General features: G+C 43.4%; 1 protein-coding gene across 1 annotated transcript in view; it reads right to left on the reverse strand.

The window, feature by feature from the left end:
* The window catches only part of LOC119965939 (transcription factor E2F3-like), a 79,733-nt gene that overhangs the window by 31,126 nt on the left and 33,955 nt on the right, over window positions 1-14,652 (reverse strand). Inside the window, exon 2 of the mRNA XM_038796967.1 lies at window positions 8,711-8,822. Within this exon, the coding sequence (XP_038652895.1) occupies window positions 8,711-8,822 (112 nt within the window). The remainder of the gene's footprint in view (window positions 1-8,710; window positions 8,823-14,652) is intronic.

The raw sequence follows: 14,652 nt of genomic DNA on the forward strand, positions 1-14,652 counted from the left end.
GTGGATGTTTGCACCTTTTTTGCTTTCTTTCTGTTGATGTCTGTAACTGTTTACAATGCCGAAAAACTACCTCAATAAAATTGTTTATTAAAAAAAAAGAATATCGACCCTTTTTAGTATAGGGGGAATTCTAAGAATAGTGGTGAGTTTTTAAACTTCACAACCCAAAATTTGCTAAAAGCAAAGGGTGTTTGACAAACTGGATTGAATTCTTTGATGCAGTAACAGAGGGGGTGATGAGGATGGTGCAGTTGTAATCTATATGGATTTTTAAAAGCTATTTGACAGGTACCACACAATAGACCCATCGGTAAAAGCCAATGGGATTAAAGAGACGATAGCTACATGGATATAAAATTGACAAAGGGACAGAAAGCACAGAACAGTGGTGACATACACATTGAGGCTCTCCGTAGGTTCATATTAGTGCCACTGTCCTTTTCAACATATTTAAATGACCTGGAGAGGGCATAATTTTGAAGGTTGACATAAAGCTTGCAAATATAGTAAACAGCAAGAGGAATAGCAGCAAACTTCACAGACTGGTGAAATGGGCAGACGTGCGGCAGATATAACTTAATGCAGAGAAGTGTAAAATAAGGCATTTTGGAAGAATGAGGGAATGCAATTTTAAAAGGGATTCAGGAAAAGAAACCGGTAGGTTTATGTATGACAAAAGGATAACGTTGCTCAAAAAAGGGACATGGGGTCATTGGCTTTAGAGGCCGAGAGTGAGTGTGGGGACGGGGGAGAAAATTATATTCAACCTATTACTGGTCAGGCTTCACCTGGAGTACTAAATTCATCATTTTATCATCTTCTACTATGACTGCCCAAACAAACTTAACAGCCAAATAGTGAGCACAGAGAGTTTATACTTCTACTATCGGACATTAATTCTGGACACCCCGATTTAGGAAGGATATCATGGTCATGGAGAGGTTGCAAAGATTCACTAGAACGGTACACTTGGATTATGCAGAAGGGAGGAGAGAAGCGGAGATTCTTCTCAGCAGAGGTGGTTACTGGTAGATTTAACTGTTTAAACTAATGGCCGATAAGAGCCTGAATTTAATGTATCCACCGATTGACAGGTCAGTTACCAAAGGACATTAAGGTAATTGGCAAAAGAGCAAGATGGGGAAAAATATTTTTATACAGCAAGATATGATGATTTGGAATGTACCATCTGAAAGGGCGATGGAAGCAGATTCAGTAATGTTGAAATGTGGCTTGCATAAATACTTGAAGGGGGTAAATATTCAGGGATGTAGGGAAAGAGCAGGCATGCAGAGCTTATTTGATAACTCTTTCAAAGAGTCAGGGTGAGCATTATAGGTCAGACAGTCTCCTTCTGTGCTGTGTTATGGGAGAGGCGTTTTCAGAACCCCAAAATGTATCATGGAGTTCAACCAACCTCTCCCTTTAATGTATTGTTGCTTTTGAAGCACACGGCTTGTTCTCCAGGTGTGGTACTACAATTATGGACACGTGGGTTTTTAAACACAAAACAATGTTTATTCCATGAATTCAACTTAACCTTCTTAAATAAACATTGGATCCCTTAACACCCCTTACTTTAAATAATACAACACTAAATAATTCCTCAAAATGTTCCTTCAAACTTCCAAAAGACTTAATACCTTTAAACAGAAACACATCAGGTTAAAGACATTACTATTATGAGTTTAAATCACCCAAATGATTCAAAGATATTCTTTCCTGGCAAAGATCACAGCAGATCCAGCTTACTGCAAACACAGACACACCCAAACTCTTTTCTCAAAACTGGCTTTCTCCTTTCAAAACAGTTCACAGCAAACCAGCCACGCACTTTTCAGCTGCTTTCTCAAACTGAAACTAAAAGCAGAAGTGATCTCACCTCAGCTCCCCCTCTGACATCACTTCAGTAATATGAGCTGCTCCATTTCTTAAAGGTACATTGTTTAAACATACATTTCTTAAAGGTACTCTCACATGACAGCTGCAAGATTCCATGATCAAATCAAATTTTTAGAATGGCCTACTCCTGTTCCTAGGCGAGTTAACGTACTAAACATTACTTTTGCCAAAACATTGTACCAGTTCTAAATCCATAATTTTAACATCTTCTGTTATGAATGGCCAAACAAAATTAGCAGCCAAATGGTGGGCACAGAGTGTATACTTCTACCATCTGACATAGTGGGGCTGGTTTAGCACACTGTGTTAAATCGCTGGCTTTGAAAGCAGACCAAGCAGGCCAGCAGCATGGTTCAATTCCCGTAACAGCCTCCCCGAACAGGCGCCGGAATAGGGCAACTAGGGGCTTTTCCCAGTAACTTCATTTGAAGCCTACTCATGACAATAAGCGATTTTAATTTTTCATTTTCACTGGAAAAATCACAATATGGACCAATAATTGGAGATCCCCATCTAGCACACTGACGTTCTTAGAGCTTATTCTCTGGTTCAAATCTGTCTGAAGGTCAGGAGAACATTCATTTGTACATGACTGTGTCTATTGGAGGAGGCAAACTCCCTAAGGTAATATCTCAAATCAATCAAGAATACTACAGGTCAACTGCATCGATGATCAGTTGCAGAAAGTTATTTCCAAGAAAATGGCTGTGCTTTCCGTCTTGGGGTGTACTTAACATGTCTGAATCCAAACTTTAGCAAAGCAGCCCCGACAATGCTAGTACATTTCCAATTAATAATCAGAACAGTTCGATAAAGACATCAATTTGATATATACCAGCAAAACTGAAATTTTTTTCATCCAATAGGCCATGGCTTTGCAAGAGGAAAGTCATGTCTCACCAGTTTAATTGAGTTTTTTGATGGGATAACCCTGAAGGTAGATGAGGGCAGTGCAGTCGATGTTGTTGACATGGACTTTGTCGGGGGTTAACGCCCGGTCCTAGGGGCAGCGAAGGCAGTAAAAGTCGGGAGAAAGCACAGGGAAGGGAAATGTTGAGGATCAGTAAAAAAAACGGCCGTGTAAAAAGCAGCTGAAAGCCCGTCGGGGAGTGGAAAGGTCACCGCGGGGTCAGTAAAGAAAATGGAGGCTGGAGCACCAGGGGAGGCCGCATAGCTTACGGCTGAAGAAATAACTACGGTGATGGCCGTGGAATTCGAAAGGCAGTTCACAAAACACATGGAGGCAATGAGGAAGGAGATGGGGGCAGTTTTGAAAGCGCTGGTGGAGGAGGTGATTACCCCGGTGAGGGTGGCGGTGGCGAGCGCAGTGGCGGAGGTGCGGGGGTACGGCGAGGCGCTGGAGGAAGTGGAAGAGACATTATTGCAGCACAGTGATCAACGTATCTCAATGGGGAAGGAGATGTGGAAGGTGATAAGAGATCAACAAGGATCTGCGAGGCAAAATGGAAGACCTGGAAAACAGACCCAAGGAGCAGAATTTGAGGATTGTGGGGCTGCCCGAAGAAGTTGCAGGATCGAGGCCAACTGAGTATTTTGCCGCAATGTTGCCGAAACTATTGGGGGAGGGGGAGGATCCCTTCCGATATGAACTGGATCGGGCTCATCGGTCGTGGAGGCCTGTATCAAAGGCAAGTGAGCCGCCAAGAGTAGTGACTCTGTTCTGCCGTAGGTACAGTGTAAAGGAGAAGGTCCTGTGCTGGGCCAAGCAGAAGTGGGTGGTGCACACCCTCACATGCACACCCTCACATGCACACCCTCACATGCACACCCCTGGACCGTAGGAGGCTCAGGGGTGATATTATAGAGGGTTATAAAATAATGAGGAGCATAGATAAGGTAGATAGTCAACATCTTTTCCTAAAGGTCGAGGAGTTTACAACTAGAGGGCATAGGTTTAAGGTGAGAGGAGAGAGATACAAATGTGACCAGAGGGGAAATTTCTTCACACAAAGGATGGTGAGCATCTGGAATGAGCTGCCAGAGGCAGTGGTAGAGGCGGGTGTAATTTTTCCTTAAAAAATAGTTAGACAGTAACATGGGCAGGGTGGATATAGAGGGATATGGGCCAAATGCGGGCAAGTGCGACTAGCTTAGTGATAGAAACTGGGTGGCATGGACAAGCTGGGCCAAAGAGCCCGTTTCCATGCTGTAAACATCTATGACAATGTGGCATGGCAATGTCTGAACACTTGCTGACACTCGCATGAAATTCAACATGGATAAACAAGGGCATAGTGGGCCTCAAAATATAACTGAGGTTTCAAGACACCCATGGCTTATTAAGGAAGTTAAGAATAGTATTAGATTAAAATAAGAGGTTTATAATGCTGCAAAGAATGGGCACGTCTGGGGATTGGGAGCATTTTAGAAACCAGCAAATAGACAACCAAAAAGTAGATCAAAGGGGAAAAATAGAATGAGAGCTAACTACGGGTATGGTTTAGCACAGGGCTAAAGAGCTGGCTTTTAAAGCAAACCAACGCAGGCCAGCAGCACGGTTCAATTCCGGTACCATCCTCCCCGAACAGGCGCCAGAATGTGGCAACTAGGGGCTTTTCACAGTAACTTCATTTGAAACCAACTAGCAAAGAATATATATTCAGATTGTAAGAGCTTTTCAAAAGTATATAGAAAAGAGTGGTTAAAATAAACATTGACCTCTTAGAAGCAGAGACAGCAGAAATCATGGAGCATGAGGAAATGGCACAAATACCGAATAAATATTGTGTTCGTCTTCACTGCAGAGGGCACAAGTTACATACCAGAAATTGAGGGGTAACCTGAGGGCTAATAAGAGCAATAACTAAAAAATATTTTTATTCTCCTCCCAAATTTACACCCACCAACAATAAGCAATAAGCAGTAATGAATATAATGTCAATCCCCATATCAACAACAACAATCCCACCCTCCCATTGAACCCCCAAAGCCCCAAACAACTGCCCGCATGTTAACGTAAACAAATAACAAAAGGAATCAGGAATCACCCATAGCTACCATTAACACATACACCCATAGCCACCATTAACACATACAGTCCCCCCCCCTGCCCACAAACCCTCCGCCCCCCCCACTAATGATCGATGTTATTCAATTCGTGAAAGTGCATAATGAATAACGCCCATGAATTGTAGAATCCCTCCATCCTTCCCCTCTCCCAAGAGTCAAGAATTCCAACAGGTCCCCCCACCAAGTCAGGGCACAGGGTGGAGAGGTTGCTCTCCATCCCAACAGGATCCACCTTCGGGCGATCAATGGGGCGAAGGCTGCAACATTTGGCTCTGCACCAGTTTCCGACCCCGGCTGGTCCAACACCCCGAATATGGCCTCCCGAGGGCCCGGGTCCAGTTTCACGCGCACCACTTTAAAAATTACCCTAAAAACCTTCTTCCAGTAATCCTCCAGCTTTGAACAGGACCAAAACGTATGAACCCCCCCCCAAACATTCACACACATCTTCTACCCCCTCAAAGAGCTGGCTCATCCTCGCCTCGTGAGGTGTGCTCTATATACCACCTTCAGCTGTATCAGCCTCAACCTCGCACACCAGGTGGAGGCATTCACTCTCCGGAGCACCTCGCACCAGAACCCCTCCTCCATACCCTCTCCCAACTCTTCCTCCCATTTTGCCTTGATCCCTCTTCCAAAATAGCCCCGTAAACCAACAACACTACCCCCTGCTCCAGTCCCCCTGTCGTCAGCACCTCCTCCAGTAATGTGGAAGCCGGCTCCACCGGGAAGCTCTGCATCTCCTTCCTGGCAAAATTTCTAAACTGGGCAGCACAGTAGCATTGTGGATAGCACAATTGCTTCACAGCTCCAGGGTCCCAGGTTCGATTCCGGCTTGGGTCACTGTCTGTGCGGAGTCTGTATATCCTCCCAGTGTGCGCGTGGGTTTCCTCCGGGTGCTCCGGTTTCCTCCCACAGTCCAAAGATGTGAAGGTTAGGTGGATTGGCCATGATAAATTGCCCTTAGTGTCCAAAATTGCCCGTAGTGTTGGGTGGGGTTACTGGGTTATGGGGATAGGGTGGAGGTGTTGACCTTGGGTAGGGTGCTCTTTCCAAGAGCCGGTGCAAACTCGATGGGTCGAATGGCCTCCTTCTGCACAGTAAATTCTATGATAATCTAAACATATCCCCCTGCTCCAGCCCATACTTCACTCCCAACTCCTTCAATCCTGCAAACCAACCCCCAAGAAACAAACCTTTTAGTGTCTTAATCCTTTTCTCCTCATTTCTGAAAATTTACAGCTCACTTCCCTGGCTCAAATCTGCGGTCCCCCCCGGATCGGCATTTCCCTTGACCCTGCCCCCAACCCGAAGTGTTGGCAAAACTGCCTCCAAATTCTCAATGAAGCTCTTATTACCGGACTCAAGTATTTCCCCGGAGCCATAAGTGGCGCTGTTGCTAGCGCCTTCAATCCCCCTCCCCTACCCAATCTCTCCTCTATCCTGACCCCTCTGACCCAGCTCCGTGACTTCTCCACATTCATCTCCACTCCACACTCACCTACAGCTCCTTGTATAGCTTTATCCAGTCCACAAATCTTGGTCCAGGTCCAATAAAAGCGATGAACTTAACGATCATTTATAACAGCAGAGAAAAAGTATTGGAGAAATTGGAGACACTAAAATCTAGCAAATTCTCAGGACCTGATCACCTACACTATTGGGTTTCAAAAGAGATAGCTGCAGAGACAGTGGAACTGGTCATGATTTTCCACAAACAGAAAATCTAGATTCTAGAACAGCCTCGACAGATTAGATGTTAGCAAATATAACAATGTTCAAGAATGGAGGTAGAGAAAACAGAGAAGTACAGGCCAGTTCGTCTGACATCAGTCATCAGGAAAGTGTCAGACTTTATTATTTATTTATTTTAATCTTAAAAATAAATTTTAAGTGCCCAATTCTCTCCCCACCCCCAGGTTCTATTATTAATTAAGGCTTGGCAAAGCACTTCAAAAATCAGTGTGATCAGACAAAGTCAACATGGTTTTGCAAAAGGAAAATAGTGTTTGAAAAATGTATTTGTATTTTGGATATGTAACTAGTAGGGTAGGTGAAGAGAAATCCGTAGATGCAGAATACTTGGATTTTCAAATGGCATTCAAGTAAGGTGCCGTACAAAAGGATAATATGCAAGGCAAAGGTTCATTTTATAATTGAGGATTTTTCTCCAATGCATCTCATCTTAAGCAAAATGAGCAAGGCATGACCGTGCACCTTCCATTACACGCCAACTGTAAAACAAGATAAACTAACAGGCACAAGGCCATACATTTGATCCAGTAGACAATTGGTGTTGGAACCAACTGTGATTACAGTAATAATTCACAACACCTATACAATTTTGAATTACATTATTACTCATTCTAAATATTTAACAAATTCTGACAATTTTTCCTTTTAACAATTCAATCCATTTCTCGAAATTCATGAGCATTTTGGATGAGAAATGTTCATTCTGCGAGTTAAATGCTGATATACTGTCAGCAGTGAGACCTCTCAAGTCAGTTATAGCAATAGCAACCTTAACCCTGAAAATGCCATCCTGGTGAAGTACATTGTTTAACGTCACAGCTGAAATTTGCTTGTTCCGATGGACCGAGAAAACAAAATCCTATGGCATGATTTGAAGGGAGGCAAGCTCACTTTGTCCTGGCCAATAATGGTCACGTGACCAGGTTACCTGGTTCATTTAGCTAATTTGCTGTTTGCAGAACTGTGCAATGCAAATTTTCTTCCATTACTGCTCATCCTAATTAATCTCAATTTAGCGTAGAATTTAGATCACAGAATCCGACCATTTGATACAGCTGGTCTGTTTCAGTGCTAATATGTTCCATACAAGACGCCTCCACCTTACTGAGCTAATAGCATTACATACACTTTTCCCTCATGTGCTTCCCAAAGGGGAAAACAGCCGAGGGTCATCTGGGATTATAGCGACTTTACTTTCACTTCTCTAGCATTAAATTGTTTGGGTAGATTGAACAGCAGTGCTCCCGGCAAACACCTTGTGGATTCCATTTTGGAACTGGATTCACTCTTAAAATGTATAGCACCTTTTACAAAGAATCCTGGGTTATCTAATTCTCAGAAATTAAACTGTATTCCAATTGTGCTCCCGATGGCAAGATGCACACAGTTCCAGCCTATATTAGCCAACTTAAGTACTATTTTTACCCAGATGAAAAGGTGTTTTTAAAGAATGCAGCTGTATTTAACCAAATTGACAGTTCAAATCTTATAGTTTCCAAAAATAAATAGTTTGGATGCAATAAATAACTTGTTGAAAGTCACCGTCCAAGATGACAAAGCAATAATGATTTTCTGCAGCTCAAGTGAAAAATGAGAAACCACACTGCAGCAAGCAACCTTAAAACAGAGGTTTAGATATGCTGAACTCTGTATATGCAAATATCATAAACTCTTATCACAATCAGTTTTGGTCACTTTTTACTTCTTATTGTTGCCTGTAGAAAAATAATTATTAGATGATGTCTGCAATTTGTTTGATGGAAAAGCATTGAGAACAAATCGGAAGAAACAAGAACAGTAAGTCTATCAAGTGCTCTGGTCACAGGTGAAATCAAGCAGGACCAATTAGTTAATTTATTCCTGTACCTTATACGATATTTTTTTTTAAATCAAGAAAATTCCTGCAGATTTCTGGGAACTCTACAACCACACCAAAAGCAAGCTCCAACTCCAATGTGACTGATAGTTGCACTCTATTCGGTCAACCTCGGTGAGATAACTCAAGGTACATCAAATCACTTACTTTTTGGACTATTTGGGCTTCTCATTGTACCCCTTCCTTTTCCTTTTGGAGTACAAACATCAGCAGCCAGGTACTGATGGTCACTTTCTTCCAACTCCAGTCTCCTCTTTGCCTGCGCAAGGAAAAATAAACCATGATGCTCCCAATCAACTCATTTCACATCCATTCTCTTTAAAAGCAACACATGTAGTAAGGCAGCTTGATAAAGGTTTATTCGCTTGATGTATTAGACCAGACAGAAAGCAAGCATTGAGAAGAACTGTGAAGCAGATATTTTTTTTTAAACCAAACAGGATGAATCAACTCTTAACCAAGCTTCTGAATCAGGAACAACCTTGACATGGGTGTTCTGCTGCATCAGATGTAGAATAAATTTGAAACACATGACTTCATAGAACAGAGAATAAAATAATTTTCCATCAACACTTTCAAGGAGTTAGTTTCCAAAAGAAGGATAAAGTTCAAGATGAATGGCGATGCGTTTTCAAATTCAAACAATTTCCAACTCGAGCTACCACACAACTGTGCTTTGCCAGAACTTTTCCTGCCACGTAAAACTCAATGCCAAATGTTACTGTAGTGATCTCTGTATAACAATATACATGATCAATATATGTAATGCTAGTACAGGCAGTTGAACACTAGATGTCTCACTATCAGGACCTATATAAATAGCTTTCCCACTCTTTCTAAAGGTGTGTGTATCAGGAGTGCAGAGAAAGCGGACATAGGAAAGCTAGAGAGAGGAAGTTATTAGTTATCAAAGTATTGTATTGCATAATTTAATTAGTTATCTCGACAAGTGTTTCTTTGTTTTACTAGTCGAGTATTAAGTAAAAAGAACTCAATACTTATTTACATTACTCAATAAATCAGTGTATCTTTACAAGAAGACGACTGCTCATTCCAACAACTCAGCTGGTTTAAAAGAGTAATATATATCTTAGACAAAGTTATATAACAGTTACCAACTGGGATGCACCATTTATTAGAATTTAGGCGTCCAAACGATAAGCTAATGAGTATGAACCAAGGTAGAGTTACAACTGCAGCTTCGAGGAGTGCACTGAAAATTCCTATTTGTTTACATGTTGTAAACTCAGTTCAACCTGCTTGTTGTATTGCAATCTCATGGGAAATTAGTAAATAAAAATGCTGCATTCCTTCAGACAATGAAAATTCAGCCATGCCGAGATTTATTACAACTGGCTTTAACTACAATGACGTAGCCCACTAGTTCAATTTTGGAATAAAATAATTGTTGATTAATCGTTTCATTTTTAAAATTTTGTGCTAAAATTCATTTTACAGAAGTCGGTGTCGCTGGTTAGGCCAGCATTTATTGGCCATCCTTGTTGCCCTTCAGAAGGTGGTGGTGAATTACCTTCCTGAACTGCTGCAGTCCTTTAGGTGTAGGTACACTCACAGTGCTGTTAGGGAGGGTGTTCCAGGGTGTTGCCCCAGCAACAGTGAAGGAACAGCGACATTTTTCCAAGTCAGAGTGGTGAAGAACTTGGAGGGGAACCTCCAGGTGGTGGGGTTCCCAGGTATCTGCTGCTCTTGTCCTTCTAGATGGTAGCAGTCGTGGGATTAGAAGGTGCTGCATAAGGAACCTTGGTGAGTGACAGCATTGCATCTTGTAGATGGTACACACGGCTGCCACTGTTCATCAGTGGTGGAGGATTGGAATGTTTGTGGAAGGGGGAGCAATCAAATGGGCTGCTTTGTCCTGAATGGTGTCGAGCTTCTGGAGTGTTGTTGGAGCTGCACTCATCCAGACAAGGAGTGTATTCCATTTTCACTCCTGACATGTGCCTTGTCGATGGTGGCCAAGCCTTTTGCTTTTGTGCAGGGGGTGGGGGGTGGGGTTCCAGGAAATGAGTTATTTGCAGTAGGATTCCTAGCCTTTGACCTGGCCTGGTAGCCACAGTATTAATGTGGCTAGCCCAGTTCAGTTTCTGATCAATGGTAACCCGCAAGATGTTGATAGTGGGGGATTCAGCGATGGCAATGCCATTGAATGTCATGGGGTGGTGGTTAGATTCTTTCTTGCAGGAGATGGTCATTGTCTGACACAAATGTAACTTGCCACTTGTCAGCCCAAGCCTGGATACTGTCCAGGTCTTGTTGCATTTGGACACTGACTGCTTCATTACCGGAGTTGCCGCAAATGGTGCTGAACATTGTGCAGTCATCCGCAAACATCCCCACTTCTGACCTTATGATGGAAGGCAGGTCATTGATGAAGCAGCTGAAGATGGTTGGACCTAGGACACTGCCCTGAGGAACGTCTGCAGTGATGTCCTGGAGTGAAGATGACTGACCTCCAACCACCACAATCATCTTGCTTTGTGCCAGGCATGACTTCAACCAGCAGAGAGTTTATCTCCACCCCCGCCCCATTCCCATTTGCTCCAGTTTTGCTGGCGATCAAATGCTGCCTTGATGTCAAGAGCAGTCACTCCCGCCTAACCTCTAGCATTCAGCTCTTTTGTCCATATTTGAACCAAGGCTGTAATGAGGTCAGGAGCTGAGTGACCCTGGCAGAATCCAAACTGAGTGTTTGTGTGCAGTTTATTGCCGAGTAAGTGTCGCTTGATTGCACTGTTGATGACTCCTTCCACCACTTTGCTGATGGAGAGTAAACTGATAGGGTGGTAATTGGCTGGGCTGATTTGTCTCTGTCTTGTGTGCAGGACACACCTAGGCGATTTTCCACATGGCCAGGTAGGTGCCAATGTTGTAGCTATACTGAAAACAGCTTGGCTAGGGGTACAGCAAGTTCCGGAGCACAAGTCTTCAACGCTATTGTCAGGGCCCATAGCCTTTGCAGTATCCAGTGCCTTCAACCGTTTTTGTGATATCACGTGGAGTGAATCGTATTGGCTGAAGACTGACATCTGTGATGCTCGGGATCTCCAGAGGAGACTGGGATGGATCATGCACTCGGCACTTCTGGCTGAAGATTGTTGCAAATGCGCCAGCCTCGTCTTTTGCACAGATGGGCTGGAGGATGGGAACATTTGCGGAGCCTCATTCTCCAGTGATGTGATTATTTGTCCACCACCATTCACTGGATGTGGCAGGACTACAGAGTTTAGATCTGATGCATTTGTTGTGGAATCGCTTGGCTCTGTTTATCACTTGCTGTTTGGCACACAAGAGGTCCTGTGTTGTAGCCTCACCAGGTTGATCCCTCATTTTTTCGGTATGCAAAATGTTGCTCTTGGCATGCTTTCCTGCACTCTTCATTGAACCAGAGTTGATCCCCTGGCTCAGTCGTAATGGTAGAGTGGGAGATATGCCGGGCCATGAGGTTGCAGATTGTGGTTGAATAAAATTCTGCTACTGCTGACGGCCCACAGCACCTCATGGATGCCTAGCCTCGACTCTATCCCATTTAGCACGGTGTTAGTGCCACACAACATGTGATATAGAGTACTCTCAATTTGAAGACAAGGACGGTGCCGTGCAGTGGTAGTTTCCAGTGTCTGGTTCGATGCCAGGTGGCCTGCCCGGTTTCATTCCTTTTTTTGTTGTTTTTGTTCAAGAAAATGCAAATTCAGCCAGGTTTAGATTTATTACAACTGGCTTCAACTGCAATGACAATAAACATCTTAGCCCACTAGTTCAATTTTGGAATAAAGCACAAGAAACAATGTCTTCGAGCAGAAGATTCTGGGACCAGCAACAGTGGCCAAAATCGAACTCGCGGATTAAAAAAAAAAATTTGATTATAATGAGATTGCAAAACGTACACGCTCAATACTAATATTCAAAGTAACCAGAACATCCCCAAAGAAAAAGCTTCGAATGCAGGTTTGGCAGAGGGGAAAAAAGACATCCTGGGTAAAGAAGTGAGGGACACAGACCGAGAGAGAACATTGTTTTTAAACAAAACACTTCCTTCTCTTGGTGTCGATAACCCGAAGCTAGGGATAATTATAAGCTTGTACATGTTGTCAAGATCACATGGATAACATCTGTTATTCTTCAACATTTGTGGTGGCGGGGTAAGTGCAGACTCGATAGGCCAAATGGCCTCCTTCTGCACTGTAAATTCTGTGATCATGTGACAGTAGTGAACTCGCCAACATTGAGGGCATTTAAAAATTTATTGGATAAGCATATGGATGATAAGGGCATAGTGTAGGTTAGATGGCCTTTAGTGTTTTTTTTTTCCATGTCGGTGCAACATCGAGGGCCGAAGGGCCTGTACTGCGCTGTATCGTTCTATGTTCTATATGATAAGGGGCAGCGCGGTAGCATGGTGATTAGCATAAATGCTTCACAGCTCCAGGGTCCCAGGTTCGATTCCCGGCTGGGTCACTGTCTGTGCGGAGTCTGCACGTCCTCCCCGTGTGTGCGTGGGTTTCCTCCGGGTGCTCCGGTTTCCTCCCACAGTCCAAAGATGTGCGGGTTAGGTGGATTGGCTATGCTAAATTGCCCGTAGTGTCCTAAAAAGTAAGGTTAAGGGGGGGTTGTTGGGTTACGGGTATAGGGTGGATACGTGGGTTTGAGTAGGGTGATCATTGCTCGGCACAACATCGAGGGCCGAAGGGCCTGTTCTGTGCTGTACTGTTCTATGTTCTATATGATTCCATGACTTATTAATCTTGACTGAGAATTCAATACTTGCTAAATATACAATGTATGATGGACTGAAGACTTTCAGCAACACGCACACATCTGTATCACATTCAGTAATCGTTCACTCCTCCAGAGCTTCACCCCTCCCACCTGCCCCCTTCCTCCAGCTCCCACAACTCTGCAATCTGCCAATTCTGGCTTTGTGTGCATCCCCAATTTATTATCACGCCATCATTGGTGGCAATATCCCCAGTTGCCTGGGTCCTAACCTCGAATTCCCTGCCTAAATCTGCCTCTCACCTCTTTTCATACCTTCCTTAAATTATCTGCCTTTGATCAAAAAGGCAGGTTTTAATCCAAACAGTAGCTGTGACAATTGTCATGCTCCAGTTCACTTCCACAGGTAAACACACAGACTGTACTATTCAGTAATGCAACCAAACACTTAACTTTCAACAGCATTTCAGAGCTTGTAACTACAATAATTCACACTCAAAGTTTGCACATTATATGCATTTGTCCACTTTGAAAGGCAAAAACCGTATGGTCAAACTCCATGTCGTATTTCTTTACGCACCTTATACAGAACCGATAATCAGCAGCAAATTCGCAAGCTGCAGCTAGAATATATTGACGTTTTTGCATGAATCTGACACTTCCTGTGTGTCCCATTCTTAACCCACCACACTTTAGCATCCTCTGACTCACCCTGAGCAACGCCAGAGTGATCGGCAACGAATATTTTTAAACTGACTTTCAGAGCATTTGAAACGTGCCCAATATTTCAAAAGCTAGAGACCTTGATGAAAGTAGTAAAAGCACTCCATCATCATTGCATTAAAAAGTCGAAGCAGGGCAAGTCAAGGTCAGGAATAGCAACAGCATTTCTCGGATCCCAAACATGTGGAAATACCGCAGATGAAAGCAGTTCTTCTCATTTGGCGGACAAGGTTATTAATTTTACTGTTCAGATAGATAACAACGATTTTACCCTTCAGATAGGTTCAACAGCTTTCCGCAAACTTTAAATCAATTGCTTCCCTCCTCTCAAACAGCAACTGTATGTTAACGTATTGTTTTTAAACAGGAGAATTGCAGATGCAATTATTAAGTATAGAAACTGGCAGTGTCGTGGCAACTGTTAAGTTAATATGCCATGAAGGGCAGCACGGTGGCGCAGTGGGTTAGCCCTGTTGCCTCACGGCGTCGAGGTCCCAGGTTCGAATCCCGGCTCTGGGTCACTGTCTGTGTGGAGTTTGCACATTCTCCCCGTGTCTGCGTGGGTTTCGCCCCCACAACCCAAAGATGTGCAGAGTAGCTGGATTGGCCTCACTAAATTGCCCCTTAATTGG

The sequence above is a fragment of the Scyliorhinus canicula genome, chromosome 5, assembly GCF_902713615.1.
Source record: "Scyliorhinus canicula chromosome 5, sScyCan1.1, whole genome shotgun sequence".
Lineage (NCBI taxonomy): Eukaryota > Metazoa > Chordata > Chondrichthyes > Carcharhiniformes > Scyliorhinidae > Scyliorhinus > Scyliorhinus canicula.